At 46.1% G+C, this 16578-nt stretch overlaps 1 protein-coding gene across 24 annotated transcripts in view; it reads left to right on the forward strand.

Annotated features, from left to right (window-relative positions):
* The window catches only part of PALM2AKAP2 (PALM2 and AKAP2 fusion), a 508785-nt gene that overhangs the window by 135630 nt on the left and 356577 nt on the right, over positions 1-16578 (forward strand). For 12 of the 24 annotated variants that reach the window (XM_085013412.1, XM_085013470.1, XM_085013606.1 and 9 more), the window contains exon 2: positions 7871-7916. The exons of 10 other annotated variants lie outside the window; for them this stretch is intronic. In XM_085013412.1, the coding sequence (XP_084869538.1) occupies positions 7871-7916 (46 nt within the window). 24 annotated transcript variants of the gene reach the window in all.

Raw genomic sequence — 16578 nt, forward strand, 5'->3', positions numbered from 1 at the left:
TTTGTGTATAGAGGTGTGTGGGGGTTATTATTAAATATTATTTTGTTTGTAAGGGAACAATTCAGTGACATTTATCACATTCACAGTGTTGTGTAAGCACCACCTCTGGCTGGTGCCAGCAAACCTTCATCCCCCCAAAGGAAACCTCATTCAACTAATCAGTCACTCATGTCCCCTCCTCTTCCCCTGAGAACACCAGGTTATGTCTGTGTCCATGGATTTGTCTGCTGTGAACATTGCATATAAATTGAATCAAGAAAATGTATTTTTGATTTTTCTTGACTGTCTTCTCTCAATAAGCACCATGTCCTCAGCATTCATCCATGCTGTAGCAGGTGTCAGATCTTCATTCCTCTTCATGGCTGAGTAATATTCCATTCAAGAATGAGAGTAATCTTTATGGGTTCAAATAGAAGTGACAATCTGTACATCCCATTCCTTTTTTAATTGAAGTATAGTTGATTTACAGTGTTGTGTTAGTTTCAGATTATTAGCAAAGCGATTCAGGTATACATATACACACAGTGTGTGTATGTGTGAGTGTGTGTGTATATATATACACTTTTTCAGATTTTTTTCCATTATAGTTTGTTACAAGATATTGAATACAGTTCCCTGTGCTATATTGCAGGCCCTTGTTATTTGTATATATAGTAGTGTGTATCTGTTAATCCCAAATTCCTAACTCATTCCTCCCTTCCTCTTTCCCCTTAGTAACCATAAGTTTTGTAGTCTATGTCTGTGAGTCTGTTTCTGTTTTGTAAATAAGTTCATTTATATCATTTTTTAGATTCCACATATAAGTGATATGATATTTGCCTTTCTCTGACTTACTTCACTTGGAATAATATTGTCTAGGTCAATCCATGTTGCTGCAAATGACATTATTTTATTATTTTTTTATGGCTGAGTAATATTCCATTATATATATATGTATGTATATATACATATATATACACACACATACCCCACATTTTCTTTATACATTCATCTGTCTATAAATACTTAGGTTGCTTCCAAGTCTTAGCTATTGTAAATAGTGCTGCCATGAACATTGGGTGCATATATCTTTTCAAATTAAAGTTTTCATCTTTTCCAGATATATGCCCAAGAGCTGGATCATGTGGTAACTCTATTTTTAGTTCGTTAAGGAGCCTCCATACTGTTCTTGATTAGGAGCAATTTTTGAGACTGGCTGGCTATTACCTCTCAGTGAGACTGGCTCCAAGGGGCTCAACACAAGTTGGATCTATTCTGCCAGTGTGTGGAGGGTGGGCAATGGGTGGGCATGCAGGATTGAGACTCTGGACACTCCAAGGGGCATTGGAAGGGCTTAGCATCCATAGGTGGAAGGAACTGAAGCTAGGCTTTCCCATTTCCATTATTCATTCCCCAGCCAGGGGGCCCACAGGATTTAACTGGTAGGCTGCTCTCCCTGTACCACCAAACCCACAGGAAATCTCTCTCTTGTCTGCAGTGCTGACTTGCAGAATGTGTACAGCATTATCAAATCACGGCTAACAATGAAAGTGTTGATGGCCACACAGCAAAAAAGGGATCCAAGCTGACGGAGCACATCGTGGCCATTGTACTAAGGGGCAAACTAGACTGGCCTCTAAGCTCTCTGAGAAGCCAATGACCCAGTTATATCTACTGGTGTCAGACAACTGGACTGGTCTTCCCAAAGACTTTTCTACTTTGTGGATCACTCACATCTAAACCTTGTACGAGCTCCATCAAGGAGCACCTTTTTTATTTATTTTTTTGTCTTCTTAGGGCTGCGCCCACAGCAAATGGAAGTTCCCAAGCTAGGGGTCAAATCGAAGCTACGGCTGCCGGCCTATACCACAGCCGCAGCAATGCAGAATCTGAGCTGCATCTGCGACCTACACCACAGCTTATGGCAACGCTGGATTCTTAACCCACTGAGTGAGGCCAGGGATTGAACCTGTGTCCTCATGGATGCTAGTCAGGGTCATTACTGCTGAGCCACAGTGGGAACTCCAGGGGCACCTTTACTGTGTAGGCATCTAGCTCTCTTCCTAAACACTCCACAATTGAGCTTTACCTTCCATCTTTTCTTAGGACTCAGTCTATGTCCTCTAAAGCATTCCATTCTCATCCCTTCTTGTTTATTAAACTGACTCCTATATAGATGTCTATGAATCATTAAAGGAAGACGCCGGTAATGAAATTTCTAGACCATAAATGACACTGAGCAGAATCATCCTTTTTAAAAGTGAAAAAAGGAGAAATACCTACTAATGTGGGGAACTTTAAGAATGTCAATAGTTCAGCCATTTTCTTAAAAAAAAATAGCCTTCATAAAAGGGTAGATAAAAATCAAGTCATTCCATTTGGTCTGTGATTTTTTTCTTTTTTCTTTCTTTCTTTTTTTTTTTTTTTTTTTTTTTTTTATGGCTGCACCTGTGGCATATGGAAGTTCTCGAGGTAGAGGTCAAATCGGAGATGAAGTTGAGGCCTACACCACAGTCACAGCAATAACGGATCCTTAACTCCCCGGGAGAGGCCAGGAATCGAATCCTCATTCTCATAAAGACAATGTCAGGTCCTTAACCTACTGAGCCACAATGGGAACTCCTGCTCTATGACAGTTTTAATGAATCAATAATTGGGTTGAGTAATTAGGACCTATCATTTCTGGAGCACTTACTGTGGTCACTCTCAAGCACTTTCTGTCTGTTATCCTGATTTCCCACAATATTGCTATGAGGTTAGGGTTCTTATCCCCCATTAAAGATGAGGAAATGGAGCTAAAGGAATTCAAGTTTGTGCAGTTGGTGAATCTGAGGGCTGGGATTCTAACTTGTCCTTACAGCTGATGCCTTTTCTCTGTGTCACACCCTTCTCCTACTTCCCAATCCCATTTTTCAAAATTCTTATCAGTAACAAGACTATTAAGAACCTGCATCTGAATATCCCAGTGAGGTGAATGCAGAATGATCCCAAACCATGCAGATCTAATTCCTGTATAGTCTCCTCATGATCCCTAGTTTTTTCCAGCAACTCACAACTTTGGTCAGCTGACACTGCCAAGGCTAGCCAAGAGAAAAGGAAGCCATCAAATGGAAATTCCACAGTTCCTTTCTAGATGGATTTCCAATTGCTCATTTTGAATCTTCTGTGTAGAGAGCCTAGTCAATCTACACCTTAAGAGACATCCAGCCTAGTTTATTTCTTTTTCTTGCACCCCAGGGGACTCTCTCTATGGATCTGTCATTTGAATCCCATCGAGAGAAACAGCACATACTTGAAATCCCATCAACTTTCCCAAATTACTCACAACCATAGGAGCCAAAAGGGCTCCAAGCACTGTTTCCCTCCTTTTGATTCTGTGCAGTCACCACATATGTTTTGAATGACTATGAATTCTAAAAGAACCTAGCAAAAGAGAGCTAATACAAATACAGACATTTGGGAGTCCTGGCATTTTCTTTTAAAATGACTTTTGTCAAAGGAAAGCTTTATGTTACTATGAAATTTCACACTCTTAGCTTCTGTTCAGCAAGGTGTGTGTGTGTGTGTATGTGTGTGTGTGTGTGTGTGTGTGTGTGTGTGTATGTGTGTGTGTGTGTGTGTGTCTTTTTAGTTGCACTCGCAGCATATGGAAGTTCCCAGGCTAGGGGTCGAATTGGAGCTGCTGGCCTACACCACAGCCTCAGCCACACAGGATCCGAGCCGTGTCTGCGACTTACACCACAGCTCATGGCAACACTGGATCCTCAACCCACTGAGCGAGGCCAGGGATGGAACCTGCCTCCTCATGGATTCCAGTCGGGTTCATTAGTGCTGAGCCACGACAGGAAGTCTCCTGTTTGACAAGACTTTTAACTTTGACTCACTCAATGGGCCTTGGTGAGTCAATTCCCTCTCAGTTTATAGAGCTTCCGTTTTCCCCACAAGGGAATAGCCTGTGATCATCTGTGGTTCCCAAAGGACTCATGCTCTAAAAGAGATTCTGAATTTTTATTACCAAAACGTCTATTTGCAAACCTAGCATTCTGTAGTCTTGCCATATTATGCCTCGCAATACAGCATCTATCAGAAAAACCCATTAAACAATATGGGTAGTACCTATGCAACATATTTTAATGTACCAGCAAGAACGAGTGATTTGTTACACATATTATGCACCATTGTAATAGACCTTTCGAGATTTCAAATGCGTAGTGCAAAAAGTCACCAATATTAGCACTAGGCTATGAATTCTTTGAAATACCAAGCCATAGCCAGATGTCTAGTATAGAGTAGCTACATAATGAAAGTTTATGAAAGAAAGGGAATAATGTGGGGTAGAAGTGTCTGTGTTTGTAATGGGTTAGGTGATTTTAAAATGCTAACATTTAGAAATATGAGGGGAGAAGTGTGGAAGAGGAGAAAATGTTTTCCCTCTGCCCTTTATGTGCCTTCTGGTTTCATTTAGGGTTCTTAGTCACAAGCAGTAGAAAGTGATTCTAGTTGATACAGAGAAGGCATGTATTAAGGAGCTTGCAGAATAGCTGGAAAAGCTAAAGAAGGAGGCTTGAACAAGGGGCAGGACCAAAGATGAGCAACCAGCCTGAAAGACTTCTCTGATGCTATGTCTTCAAGGTCCTTGGCCAATCCAATGCACATGTCTGACTGAACCCAGGTTGCCCACCACATCATAGCTTCTGGGGACCTGGGAAACAGGTATCTGGTATTTCCCAGCTTCTATGACTTGCTCTATGGCTCACAATATGGGAAATTCCCCAAAGATGGAAAGGGCCAAACACACTGGGCAGCCAAAGAAATATGGAAGAGTCTGTTATATTTCCACCTGGACAAATCCCCAAATTCAGAAGTCCAGCATTCTGAATTTCTCCTCTCCTTTGACTTTTTGCCATGCCTGCTCTGACAATACTCAACATTGAGTAAACACAACCACTGCTTATCATGGGTCTCAGGCTGTTAACAGCCACTGAGGAAGTACACACAAATGGTCATAAGTCTTCTGTCTATTCCTAGTAAACCCAATTAGTGCAATGGTGCAAAACCCATCCTTAACCCCTACCTCACTCCATAGATATTTAATTCTGTACATGTATTCAGAGAAATGTGACTCAGGAGATTCTGATGACCACTACTGATTGGGAACCATGTCTTAATTTTTTCCATTTCTTACAGTTTCTTTACAAACCATTTCTATTTGTCTGAAGTCCTCTAACCCCCACCCCACCAGCCTCAACCAATGACACTTCCATCAGCTGGGAAAACTAGGCTTCTGATGTATGCACACTCAACTTCTCTCTCCTTCAACTAAAATGTCTTCATCTTTACCCATTTCATCTTTCATTTTCCTTTCTTTCCAAGGTTAACCTAGTCACCAGTGCTTGTCTGGATGCCTTCTAATCTAATCTAAAAACTAATACTTATGTTCCCTTTGGACTATGTCTTTCGTCTTCCCTGACAGCCTGAAACATTCATGTCTCCCCTGGTCTAACGACCCTTCAACTTGACTCTGCTTCCCATCTACCACCTTCCTGTTTTCCCCACCACCTTCATCTTTCACATGCAAACCACTGAAAGGAGTGGTTTGTATTCCAGGATGCTCCTTCCCCACCCCTCACTCATTCTCAGTTCTCTATAATTGCTTACATACTCAACCTTTAAACACACACAACTCTCTCAAAGTCACCCATGGCTTCCTGACTGCCCAAGCTTCTTCTTAGTTTGCATCTTTTTTGACCTCCCCTAACCATCTGACTCTGTTGAAAACCCTTTTCCTCCTATCGTGCTTTTTGTAGAAACATCCCTCTTGAATTTTCCTTCTAATCCTCAGGTGACACTTCCTCAGCCTCCTTTGCTGGGCTTTCTCCTCTTCTTCTGTTTTCTCACCCTGGCCATTCTCATTTCTTGAGGTATAACCATAACGTAGATGATACCCAGATATGTATCCCCAGTCCTGATTTTTCTATCTTGAGATTCAAAGCTTTCCAGCCAGTCACTTCCAAGAGGGGCCTAAACCCATCTCCCATCCCATCTCATCTTCCATCCCGCCTTTAAAATTTTATTGTAGTAAAATATGCATAGCATGCAATTTGCCCTTTTAATCACTTTTAAGGGTACAGTTCAGTAATGCTAAGTTCATCCACATTGTTGTGCTGTTTACTTGTGAGCAAACACCCCTCAACAGGCTTGTCTTCTGAAGCTGGTGCTGGATGTGAAGAGAAAATGAAGCGTTTGAAGAAACTGATGGGTCTTAGCCAGAAAGTAGAAATTCTGGATATACTGGAGTGGAATGTCAAAGCTGGTGTTGGCTCAGATTTATGACACAAACAGCTCCACCTACGCCTGTTATGAAAAGAAAGGGAAGACAATCAATCAGTAAAATTGTTTTGGTGACTGCTTCAGTCTTCAGGCAGAGTAGTAATTGCTCATCAAATGACAGGTGAAACCTCCCTGAGCGTTGAAAAGGTGATTTAGTAGAATTTGCAAGAATGTGCTCAGGAAGGAGGTGATTTGGAGAAATTTGATGTGCATACCTTTTAACATGCCTTCTTAAGTCTCACATTTATTGAATCATCAAGGATTTAAGAGGTCACAGTGGTTCCTCCCCACCCCCCACATGTTTATTTCATTTTATGGAGGAAGTTTGCTCATGAATTTGGGAGTTCTAGGCAGGACCCTTCTGGAGGATAAGAGGAATTCTGTTTGTTTTTAGCTTTCATTTCCTTTTGGACTGGATCTTACCCATTTCTCATATCCAGCCCTGGGCCTATCATAAAAGATGCACTTTAGTACCATCTCTTGTTTTAGTAGAAAATAGGTGAAGTATTTTAGTGACCAGCACCTACCTTTCAGAGACTGAACACAGAAAAGCCTCAGAGTTTCAGCCCAGCAAGTCACAGGATAATGTGAGGAACAGACTGCCCTTTACAAAATACCTTTATCTATGTTATCTCATCCAGCACTGACAGCACCCCATTTTTCAGATGAGGAAACTGAGGCTCAGAGTGGTTAAGTGACTTGCCCAAGGTTTCACTAATAAATGGTCAAGCCTGGCCTAGCCGAGCACTTAGGACTGCAAACTCGCAGCTGTCTTTCTAACCCACATTGGCCTCACAGAGGTGTGGCCTGTGTTCGGCCTTGCCCTTGGCCAACATGATGTCTGAGGACCCTGCCATCTAAGGCATGTGGGCAAGGCGGCCCTTCCCTATTGGAAATGTCTCCATGTGGAGCCCAAGCGTTTGGCACAAGCTAGAAGCTGGGGCGTGCTGCCCATCCCCCCCCCCACCCCGCTTTCTTCCAGAGGCGCCTTGGCTGGCGTCTCTTCATCCCCAGTAAGCACGTGTCCACCTGGGCGCACCAAGCGTGCGCCCTCGCGGCGCCCCTGGTACCCGCTAGTACGCGCGCTGCCCGGCTGCGCCTTGGGGACGCCCCACCTCCGGCGAAGACAGCCCCGGAGTCTACCCCTCGCCTAGAGCCGCCTGGGGCCGCGGCCGTGGGTCCCTCACACCCCAGGGGCGGAGCGAGACGCGGAGACGTCAGGGCGGAGATCAAGCGCTGGGCGAGCGCGCCCTCCCGGCGGCTGCCCGCGGCCCACGTCTCCGACTGGCGCGGCCCGCAGCCGGGAGATGCAGGGAGCGGCGGCGCTGGGGCGCAGCCAGGCGGCCGCGCGGACGGGGGCCAGAGGCTGAGCTGGGGGAGCCAGCCGCGCGCACAGCTCTGCCCGCCACCCCCGGAGCGGATCCCTGGCCGCCCCTCGGCTCTCCGCAGGGTTCTAGCAGAGCCCCCACCCCCCACCCCGGGGTGCCCATCAATTTCCTTGGGTGACTACAGCGTGTTTTGTTTTTCTTTCTTCTTTCCCTCCCCGTGTGCCCTTCTCCAGGATGGCAGAGGCGGAATTGCACAAGGAAAGGCTGCAAGCCATAGCAGTAAGTCCACTTTCATTTTATTTTCTTGCTCTATTGTCTGGTACGCAAAAGGACCCCGGGTGCTTTGGGGCCGTCGACATTCCAGCACAGTAGCCGCAGGACATGTGCTTTGGGGATAAAAGTCTGTCAAGGCTCAGCTACGCTGCTTTTTCGTTTACAGTCTGTAGGTGGAAACCCCCAGGGCGCGCTTTGGGCCGGGGATTTGAATGTTGGAAGACTGGCTTAGAAATAAGACGCTTGCTACTGGGCTTTGGGGAAAGACTAAACAGAAGCATGGGGGCCGGTTCCTGGAATATTACCACCCAGTGCTCAGTATTACTCTTGACTTGAGACACTGGCGAATGGCGGGAACGGTCACCAGAACGGTGGCTGCCATCCTCTCTTTGGAAGCTGTTGGTCTGCTAAGTGGAAAAGCAGCAGTCAGCTCCCCTGCCAGCCACACAGTACAACCTCCTTCCTGAAACCGGGAGGGTTCATTTTCCCCGTTCTGTTTGATATTGACCAGGGTGCTGGCGCAAGCCACCATCCTGGAGGGGGTCTGGGGACTTCTTAGAACGACTGGGTCCTGGGAATAATATTCCAAGAGAGCCTCCTTTTTATGGCTGTGGCTAATCTTATGGCATCCTCATTTCCAGCATGCAGTGGAGCAACGGGTTTCAGCAAAGTTTATGTGCACTTTCAGAAAAGTCTACCCTTGTGCGTCTTGGGTATAAAAGAGAACTCTCTAAAGCTGCCCAAATTTGAGCAATCCTGCCAGTGTTGCCAATGAGCCACAGATGTGGTATTTTTACTGGAGCCGCCACAGCTGGGTTATATATTTCCTTTGCAGATGAGGGAATGATTATTGCTGCTGTATGAAATAATAGCAATTAAAAGAGAAAGGTCTGTTAGCATATTGGCATCGAAGAATCTCCAGGCATTCTTCGACCTAAGTACCTTTATTTTTATTTTGGGGGATCCAGGAGTTCCCTGGAAACACATATAAATTTGTTGGAGAAATAGTGTATCATGTTTTGGAGGCCAAATATATTGAAGTGTTTTCAGAATCCTTTGGATGGATTCTTCATTGGGAAAATGCACACAGGCTCTTCTTTTTTAAAGAAGCGTTTGATGTGGTCTCTGTGGCTCTGAGACCCTCTTTATCAAAGTCTTCAAATCTTAAATGTCTTGGAGGTTTTACAGCTGAAGTGAGAGAGATGTTTGCTGGCAATGGTGAATGCTATGACTTTTTTTTTTTTTTTTTTTTTTGCCTATTGGGCAATCTTTGAACTTGGTGCTCAGAACTCAGAAAAGTTGGTGTTTTTTTATGGTTTTTTTTCCCCTTCTTTTCTTTCCTTTTCACTCTGTACATGTGGATTTTGAGGGTTATTGAAGTTGTTTCTGGTTTCTAGAATTAGTGGCCAGGCAGCGTGGCCGGTATGTCATGAACTTGGTAAGAATGGAGATATTCAGTTCTTGGTGCCATCTAGCTGGTGGGTGTTTTCTATAAACTGAATAATAGGCTGCTTTAGCTGTCCATGAAGTGCCTGCCCCAGAGAACATTCATTTGCTTCCATCGGCTGCTGCTGACGGCTTCCAACAGTTGTCACAGTTTCTGCCTTTGCATGGCCAGCTTTACTGGATGCCTGAAGAACAGCTGAGCCCAATGAAAGGGTGCGCTTTCTGAATGGGGACCCAGTAGCAGCTTACACTGGGGCCAACCTTTTCCAAGTGGGCTTGGGTAATCCCACAGGGGCTAAATGGATTTTTTAAGAAAGGTCTAGCCCCTCTTTTGGAATCCTCTTGTGCATGTGAGAAGAATACACACACATATTCATGCCTGTTCCATTGTGGAATTGTGTTTGTCCTGTACCTGGGAAGCTGTTGCTAATTCTCATGAACGATTCCGTCCTCAGTGAACATATTGTTATTAGGGCAGATTTTCCAAGAGCAAATGAACTGTGTGTGTGCCGGGGGCGGGGGGAGAAAGAAAGGAAGGAAGGAAGGAAGGAATGAGGTGGGGAGACTTGTGACCGCATCAGTAAATGGTTCTACACCGTGCTTCGGCCTAATGCATATTCTCCAAATTTGGCAAACCCCGCCTCACTCGGTCACCTTTCTAGGGTTCTCAGGGGACCCTCAGGAGCCCTGGGGCCTGGCCCCAAGAGCCTAGCCCTCTCTGGAGATGTGAAGGAGGAAGAGAATGATTCCTTACCTCCCCACCAACGTGGGCTCCTCTCCAAGAGGCCAAGCAGATAAATGGGGATTCTAGTCGGCAGACCCTTGGGGACTCTTTAGTCTGGAGCTTGGTCCCTTCATCTGTTGGGTGGGCTCCTGAGTTCTACCTCCAGGGCTGGTTGTCAGGTTTAGACGTGGTGCAGGTGATGTGGGGGCCAGTAAGTGGTCTTGAGGTAGAACCCCCAGTTCCCATCTGTACTGCTGCCTTGTCCCATGAGGGTGAGAGGCAATGTCTCTGAAGCAGAGTGTGACCAACCGCCTTCTTCCTTTTTTTTTTTTTTTTTTTTAGGGCTGTACCTGTGGCATATGGAAGTTCCCAGGCTAGGGGTCCAATTGAAGCTGCAGCTGCCAGCCACAGCCACAGCAATGCCAGATCCTTAAGCCAGGGATCGAACCTGCATCCTCATGGATACTGGTTGGGTTTGTAACCCGCTGAGCCACAACGGGAACTCTGAGCCTTCTTTATCCTTTCCTTTAACTCCGACCAAAGGCCAGGGTTCTGCCAGGTGTCACTTCTGCTAGCAGCTCAGACCGAGTGTGGAGCTGTGTCTGGAGGATTTGTCTGTCCAGTCATCCAGCAGTTGACATTCCCAGAGTGTCACATCTGGGAAGGTACTGGCAACACCAAAAAGTGTCCCCAAGTTTCGGCCATCAGAGAGAAGATTTCACCCTTTGCACACTTGAGTTCTGAAAGGACAGATGTCCTGCGACCTACTTGTCACATCTGTGGGGTATTTCTTCCCCAAGAGAGTGAAACACTCAGAAACTAGAGTGCTTTAGTGGAATCTTCCAGTTGATTCTAGAGACTAATCAATGAGAAAAGATGAATGCCATCCTATTTCCTGCCAAAAGAGGAGCAAATCCATCTTCGACAAGTGTCTCTACTCCCAGGTGCTCCTTTTGTCTGTGGGGACACTCCCAAAGCTGTCGTTTTAGAAGATAGCAAAATGCCTCTGTGGCAGAATGAATGTGACTAATCATTCTGGGAAGAATGATACAGTTGTCATTTATTGACCATTTTCTATTTAGCAGTGAACCTTGTGACATGCATTTTTTACAAATTTTTTATACTTTAATAGTCTAACATAAACAATTACTAGACAGTGGCAGGAGTACTTATGCAAATGAGCATACACGTGGAACAGCTAAGCCAACCTTCTCCAGGTTACAGAACCTCCAAAGAGGTTAAGGAACACATTCCCAGAGAGATGTTGGGGCAAGTCTTGAAGAGTGGGTAAAGCAAGATATAAAATAACATAGCAACCTCCCCATCAGCAGAAGGTATCTATTTATTTGTGGTTAGTTTGTTTATTATTTATTTGGAATGGCTAGTATAAAAAAAGGGAAAGCCAAACACATGAAGAAGTTAAGTCAGTAGCTAAAAGGCACAAACTCAGTAATAGGACTCAAGGGCATTTTAACTTCAGTGATGTCATTTAATCCTAAGAAGCTGATGGGGGAGGAACTTCTGTCTTATCCATGTTTTATAGATAAAGAGCCCAACATTATCAGAGAGTGTCAAGGCCAGGATGGGAACCCCACCCTGCAGGGCACAGGAGCCCCTTTGTTGACTCCTGCCCACAACTGCTCCCCCGCAAATGGTGACAGCATCCCCTGCGCTTCCTGTCAGCCCGCTGTGCAGGTGGTTCCAGCAGCTTCCATGTGAGTGGGTAAGGGAGAAACGGACTGATCTGGTCGCTTCAGGAAAGATGGAGACAAACCAGGAGGCCACATCCTTTTGAGAGCCTTCCAAGCTGGATTTCAGTGCATGGAAATACCCAGTGGAAGTTCTAATCAAATGAGTAACATTGCCTTGGGGAAGAAACCAGTGTCTCAGTGGAAGCCAGCTTTGGGCGAGGATGTTTTTATGTCTGCACAGCTGAGAGGAAGAGAGCCTTCCTTGGGTATGTGTGAAGCTAACAGAATGTTGTACAGGTCATTTTGGGCAAAAGTCCTCAGCATCCATAGTGACAAGGCCTCAGGGTCCAACTCCAGTATGTCCCTCTGTGCTGTGTTATGAGATGTCCGTTCAACCCGCCTGGCTCTTTAGAGGATGTTGTCGCTTAGTGGGAACGCAGACTCTGTGCAATACTAAAAGCAATCTTTGGTATTTGCACAGCACTTTACAGTGTTCAAAATCCTATGTCTGTTACCTCAGTGCTGAGCTGTTCTGTGTGGGTCTCATTATCTCCTCTTTACAGTCAAGTTGGCAAAAAGCATTTGGGCTCATTCAGTGAGATGTGGAAGAGTTGTGCTAAGTCCAGTGTCTCCTGGTCCCCGATTGTGTTACTGGCATGTCTAGCTGAGGGGGAAGGGTGATTGGCTATGGGTGGCAGCCTCGCCTAGGACCCTTCTGTACTGGGGTAGTGAGGAGAGGCGTGAGCTTAGGGGGTGGGAGTGGGGCGTGGATGTGCCTCTGTGGAATCTGCCCTGTGGCAGATTTCACTTTGGGCCCCTCTCCCCCTTAAAAATCTCCCCCAGAGGGTGCAGTTAGGGGTGTAAGTCTCCCACCTGACTTCATTCTCTGCCCTGAGAAGGCCCAGATGTGGGTGGGTGGCCTAGGCTGGCTCTGCCCCATACTTGCAAAGAAACACTCTTGGCATTTCCTTGGCTTCATCGCTCATTGCCTCTTCTTGCCTTAGAGCAATAAGGCCTTGAGTGCCAGAGCTGGAGTGTGGACTGAAGGCTAAGGGAGGCCAATCCACCCACTTTGATCCAGACTTAGTTGGCCTGCAGGCCCCAGGCAAAAATTCTGACTGCCATTTGTATGTGATCCAGCCCAGGCCAGCTTCCCAGGTCAGGGATTCCCTCAGAGGGTCTGGTGACCCAAACCCAAGCCCTATAATAACAAAACTCTGATTCTTCGGGGTGGGGGGGCAGCCCTGTACATGCCCCTTGTGAGCCTCTGCTACTGGCAGGCAGCTGGGGAAAGGGCTGGGAAATTGAAGTTCCCAGCCACTCATTTGTTATCTGCTACATAAATGATACCTTGCTTCCAAAACTCCAAGTGGAGGCCTAAAAAAATGGTCTGCTCAGACACTTGTGCTGAGGAAGAGTTTGCCAGCAGATAGGTGCCACTTTGGGCCTTTTCTGGGTCACTGCCAGGTCTGTGAGGGCCGAGGCAGGCCTTACACAAACATGCACAGGGGTCATGCACCTCACTGACCATTTATTTGTACCTCTGAGTATTTCAGGCTTTAGCCTCTTGGGACAAAGAGCAGTTGCTTTGGCAAGTGCCCTATGAAATAGAGCAGTCATCATTTAATAAGCCAAGCAGGGGGCCCGTGGGTTATGAATGGTCAATATTTAGAAGAAAGCAAGGCTCAGTAGAGGCCCCTCTCTATTTCTTTGGGGTTGCCCAGGGTTTTGGGGACCACTCCTGTTTGTCCTTTGAACTACCCAGGCTTCATCACTGATTCCTTCTGGGGATGTTGATCAGCCTCCTTGGCAGTAAGAGTTGCTCATCATGTGGTGTGACATTGAATGACAGCAAATGCATTGATGCACAGAGACAGTGGTCCCCAGGGCTGTCACTGCTTCACAGTTTGGTGACTAAGAAGCATGGATTCTGGTGTCTGAAAGCTTTGGTTCACATCCCCGCTTTTCTCTTAGTATCCCTGTGACCTGGCTGTCCTTTGGCTTCCTCATCTATGAGATCAGAATAATGGTCATATCCACCTCATGGAATTGTTGTGAAGATTAGTTGAGAGATTTCATGGGAAATCCTCAGAGCGAGGGTACAGAAGACACTCAACAAAAGTTTTCTGTTTATAGTCAGAAAATCGACAAACCGTAACTCATGCATCTTTAAGCAGAAGATGGACACAAAGTGCGAAAGATGAAGCCTATTCGTCTCAGTGGGTGAATTGCCAAACTGGGAAATTTTCAGTGAGTATAGTAACACCTGAGGGTTTGCAGTGCAGGCGGCCACTAATGATAACAATGAAAAGGATCATTTATAGTGGACAGGAGTTACAAACCCCAAAGGATCCAGGAGTCAGCATGCGACAAAAATGAAGGACACAGGTTGAGTGGGAAATTGTGAGCACCTGGAGAGCAGATACCATTTCTCAGTTAAGATACAGTTAATTCATCCCAGATGAGAATGTGATTCCTATGTTGTCACATCCACTGATTCGCAAGAGGAGCCAAGAATCTTCCTTTGTGAATGTTCCCGTTTCAAAAGAGAAGAGTATCAACGAGTTTAACAGCCTTTAAAAAATTTGTGGACACAACCAAATTCCTTTCAGTCAACAGGTCGACCTTTTGTGACCTCCAGATGTAGGTAGAGCTTTGAACTTTACAGTGTGCTTTCCTTTTGCATGGACTTATTTGGGTTTCATCAGGAGGCTGTGAAGTAGTACTACCAGCTCCCGCCACCCCCCACAAAATCTTTCATAATATAACCAAATCAGGGTGTGTTTTCAACTAGACCTTGGTGATTTTGGTGTTAAGATGTGTTTGGATCATGGAGAAAATAGCACATGGTTACTGTACATTTTGATCTTAAATGAGCTCCTTGCAACTGCTGACATTATTGGTAACTCAGTATTCATATCTAGGTAGGTGATTGCTCTGTCAGAATTAACAGAAATTGAAAAGGCCGTACCCTGATGTGGGAAATTCCTGCTACCACAGAAGAATTCTTAAGAGCAAGGTATGCAGATTTGAGCCCGCACATGTCACCCCGGTGTTTGAGATGATTTTGATTTATTACCAGCCTCAAATCATAGACAATATAGGGAGACCCAGCTGGGCTTAGGACTGCTAACAATAGCAGCAGCTGCCACTGGACATAGACTTTTGGCCAGAAATGCTGTAGTACTGTGATTCTCAAATTTTAGTGCATTCGGGAGTTCTCTTGTGGCACAGTGGGTTAAGGATCTGGCATTGTCATTGCAGTGGCTCAGGTCGCGGCTGTGGCGCAGGTTTGATCCCTGACCCTGGAACGTCCACATGCCACAGGTGCAGCCAAAACAAAACAAGACTTAGGTGGATTAGGATCACCTGCAGTGTTCCTCAAAACACAAATTGCTGAGCCCTGCTCCCAGAATGTTTGATACAGTAGATCAGGGGTGGGGCCCGAGCATTTGCATTTCTCACAAGCTCCCAGGGTTTCCTGTGCCCAGCTGCAGTGGCCGTTCTGGAGAATACAAGTGGAGAAGCCCTGGTGAAGTGGTAGAAGGCCAGTAGCAAAGGAAGACGATGGCTGGGGTCTGTATTCGTGTCCCACACCCACTGTGCCATGCCCAGGAGCTTGTGAAGTGTGTCTATTTTAAAGAGGTGAAATGGAATAAAAGACCAAATTCAGTCTTAATTCATGAGAGCCTAAACCTAGCTCAGTTTGAAAATGATGTGGTGGTTGGAGTTCCCGTCATGGCACAGTGGAAATGTGGAACCATGAGGTTGCGGGTTTGATCCCTGGCCTCGCTCAGTTGGTTAAGGATCTGGCGTTGCTGTGAGCTGTGATGTAGGTCGCAGACGTGGCTCAGATCTGGCGTTGCTGTGGCTGTGGTGTAGGCTGGCAGCAACAGCTCGGATTAGACCCCTAGCCTGGGAACCTCCATATGCCACAGGTGTGGCCCTAAAAAGACACACACACACACACACACACACACAAAATGATGTGGTTTTGTTCATCTTCCATCAAGTGGCTGATCAAGAAATGGTCTTGTTTGTCTTGGGTACTTATTTTAATCTATTTAAATCAAGTGCAATTTCTGTCAGTCGGTCACCTGAAGACCCCTTTTTGAAGGGAAAAAATACTCGGGATGGGCATTGGCCATTCCAAAATTCACCTGGGGAGGCCCTAGAGGGCCTCTCAGTGAGACAAGAAGTCATGCAGTAGAGCAGATAGCCAGCAGTACAGCTGGAGCCCCTTTGAGAAAGTCACATGAAACCTATCACAGTGCTGTGGATGAAGAAGTCCCACAGCAGATCAGCCAATCAGGTCTTGCGGCAGCCCCTCCCACCCTCAGGCCTGATGCTCAAAGCAGCTGCTTCTCACTTGGGCAACTCTAGTAGGAGGCCTGGGTGAGGGTGGGCAGCAACTGAGGTTCATTTGCTTAAGGGTGGTTAGTGACTCTCCTAAGCCAGTCTGTGTGTGCACAAGCCTGGCTTGTCAGTGGCATATCAAAGAGGAGTTTATTCTCGCCAAGTTGTCCTAAGGGCTTCCCTCCTCCTAATTGTAGCATCCATTGTTTGAATCAACCCTTCATATTCAGATGGATTCAGCCTCCCCCAGACTCGTATTTGTCTTAAAACACAAAGCACAGAGGCCACACTGTGCAGGAAGAGATCTCAGAGAACATGGAGGGACTGTTGGAAGGGGGCCGCCCAGCACGAGTGCTTCGTGGAGGAAAGTTTGCACACGAGCGCTGTGGGTTTGGGCGAAGACCGCACAGCTGAGACCTATTTCTGGCAGGAAATGCCGGCTGAAGCAGAG

This window comes from Sus scrofa, chromosome 1 (genome assembly GCF_054392235.1).
Source record: "Sus scrofa isolate SSC_HxYL_T2T_F1_AM1 chromosome 1, Sscrofa_HxYL_maternal_Yorkshire_Landrace_v2.0, whole genome shotgun sequence".
Lineage (NCBI taxonomy): Eukaryota > Metazoa > Chordata > Mammalia > Artiodactyla > Suidae > Sus > Sus scrofa.